At 35.4% G+C, this 2,078-nt stretch overlaps 1 protein-coding gene across 1 annotated transcript; it reads right to left on the reverse strand.

Annotated features, from left to right (window-relative positions):
* Positions 1 to 330: 330 nt before the first annotated feature.
* Positions 331 to 906, reverse strand: LOC113506787 (the record flags this gene model as incomplete). The annotated part of the gene is made up of 1 exon (XM_026889626.1): positions 331 to 906. A coding segment is annotated over exon 1 (576 nt), but the record flags the coding sequence as incomplete, so codon positions are not given.
* Between the last annotated feature and the right edge of the window lie 1,172 nt (positions 907 to 2,078).

A 2,078-nucleotide genomic window follows, 5' to 3' on the forward strand; every position in this document is an offset into this window, starting at 1 on the left:
TTCACATATCATATCCAGCTTATTGTCGGTAAGCTTGACACCTTCTGCACATTTGGAGAGTTTGTTCAGATCAGTCATATTGAGATGAGCCATCCTTTGATGCCATAAGTAGCTGTCACTTTCCTTTGAATGACATGCATATGCTTGTGCACTACTTAAGTTTCAGACGATACATATTATTCACTAATTCACAAGCTACTACTTCCTTTTGAGATTTGTTGAATATTTTACAGCCGTCGTTACTAAACTGTACAGAACATTCTTTCTTTATCAGCTGACTCACGGAGAGAAGATTGCTTGCTAACTCAGGGACATACAAACATTGGTTACTTGTATGGTTTGTGTTTGTCCTTCACTATTACATATAGGCAGATCAATTTTTCCACAGCTCTTCACTTTAAGCATTTTATCATCAGCAATACGGATGCTTGTAATTGGAGGTGATGATTCATCGTATAGCCAGTCCTGCCTCATTGTCATATGCATGGACGCTCCTGAATCAACAAACCAGCTCTTACTGTCACTTGCTGCAGCGGATGCCGAGAACACAGCGACATATCCAGTTTCTTTGCCTTGGTCCTTTTTCTTTGTTCTGCAATTTTTACTTATGTGACCATAACGGTTGCATTTGAAACAACGGGGCCCTTTGTTAAACTTCGGAGAACTATCAGAGTCCTTTTGTTTATATTTACTTGGCTTACTTGCATATAATGCAACTGACTCGGAGCTCTTTATTTCTTGTAAGAGCTTAGTCTTTACAGAGTCTGCTGTAATCGGCACACCAGAACTTTCGAGGGCCATAATCATTGGCTTGTAGACTTCGGGTAATCCAGCAAGGAGCAATGTACCCAGCCACTCATCATTGATGTCAAATGATATGTTTCGAAGTTTATGTGCTGCACTCATTATTCTGTTAACGTAATCTTCAACATTTTGACAATTTTCTAACGTCGTTGTAATCATATCTCTCAATAAGCCCACGCGTCTTGTCAACCCTTTGTCGTCAAAAGCTTTTTGTAAATTGGTCCACACTTCTTTTGCCGTTTTTGCCTCTTGTATATGTACGTAATTCACTGAGTCAACCAACAATATAATCTTTGCCTTTGCTTTCAGGTCGAGCTTTGAATCAACAGATTCGCCTTTATTTTCGATACAGCACCAGAGGTCTTCATGTTGTAAATACGTCATCACAGCAAATCTCCATGTATTATAATTATCTCGACCACTTAATTTTTCGATAAGAGTCATTGCATTTGAAGACATTTTGTATGTAAAAATATTTTTCTACACAAACCACGTGGCTTTAGGTTATGTCGTGTCAGTTTTAATGACCGGCGACTTTGTATATCGTTATTTCACTGATATTACTTCTCACTGATACTTATTACAAACAGATTACGTTCTGGGCCCATAACCTGATGTAATTAATAGGCTTTATACTTAATTAATTATTTATTTAACAGAATAATACACATTAGCAAACACTTTTACAGCAGAGATGGCGGCACAAGCGTTCAACGACCTCTCAAACGTCATGTAGTGAGAACGCGGCAATTTCAAATTACTACAACATGATCCAATTGTATAAATATATTACTGGTTGATTCTTAATAATATATTTATTCAAATTTTCCATTAAAATATCATTATCAACTGGTATGTTTACAATAAAATAATAAATGAAATTTACTTACTTTTTCATGAATTCCACCATAATTGTGTATTGTGGGTGGCTGGTTCTCATTTTCTAAACTTCAGTGGTTTTATAACTACGATTGTGAACTGGTTAACACTTTTAGATGTGAAGTAATACGAGTTTTAGCTTCAAAACAAAGTTGTCCTGGAATGAGCTTCGCGGCAAAAAATGTCATGTCGTTCGTTTAAGAACACAGTTTTAAAATAAACAAAGTTTCAGTATTATATTAATTAAATATACCATTTATTTTAATTCAATATTAACTTTTAGTACTGGTTTGTTGTAAAGCATTAATATTTAAATAGTTTTAAAGGCAGTGAAATCACTACGAACAAAATACGTCATAGTTTTTTAACGAAACGTTCTATCAATTCTACGATCC

This window comes from Trichoplusia ni (genome assembly GCF_003590095.1).
Source record: "Trichoplusia ni isolate ovarian cell line Hi5 chromosome 25 unlocalized genomic scaffold, tn1 tig00001041_group24, whole genome shotgun sequence".
In the NCBI taxonomy this organism is placed as follows: Eukaryota; Metazoa; Arthropoda; class Insecta; order Lepidoptera; family Noctuidae; genus Trichoplusia; species Trichoplusia ni.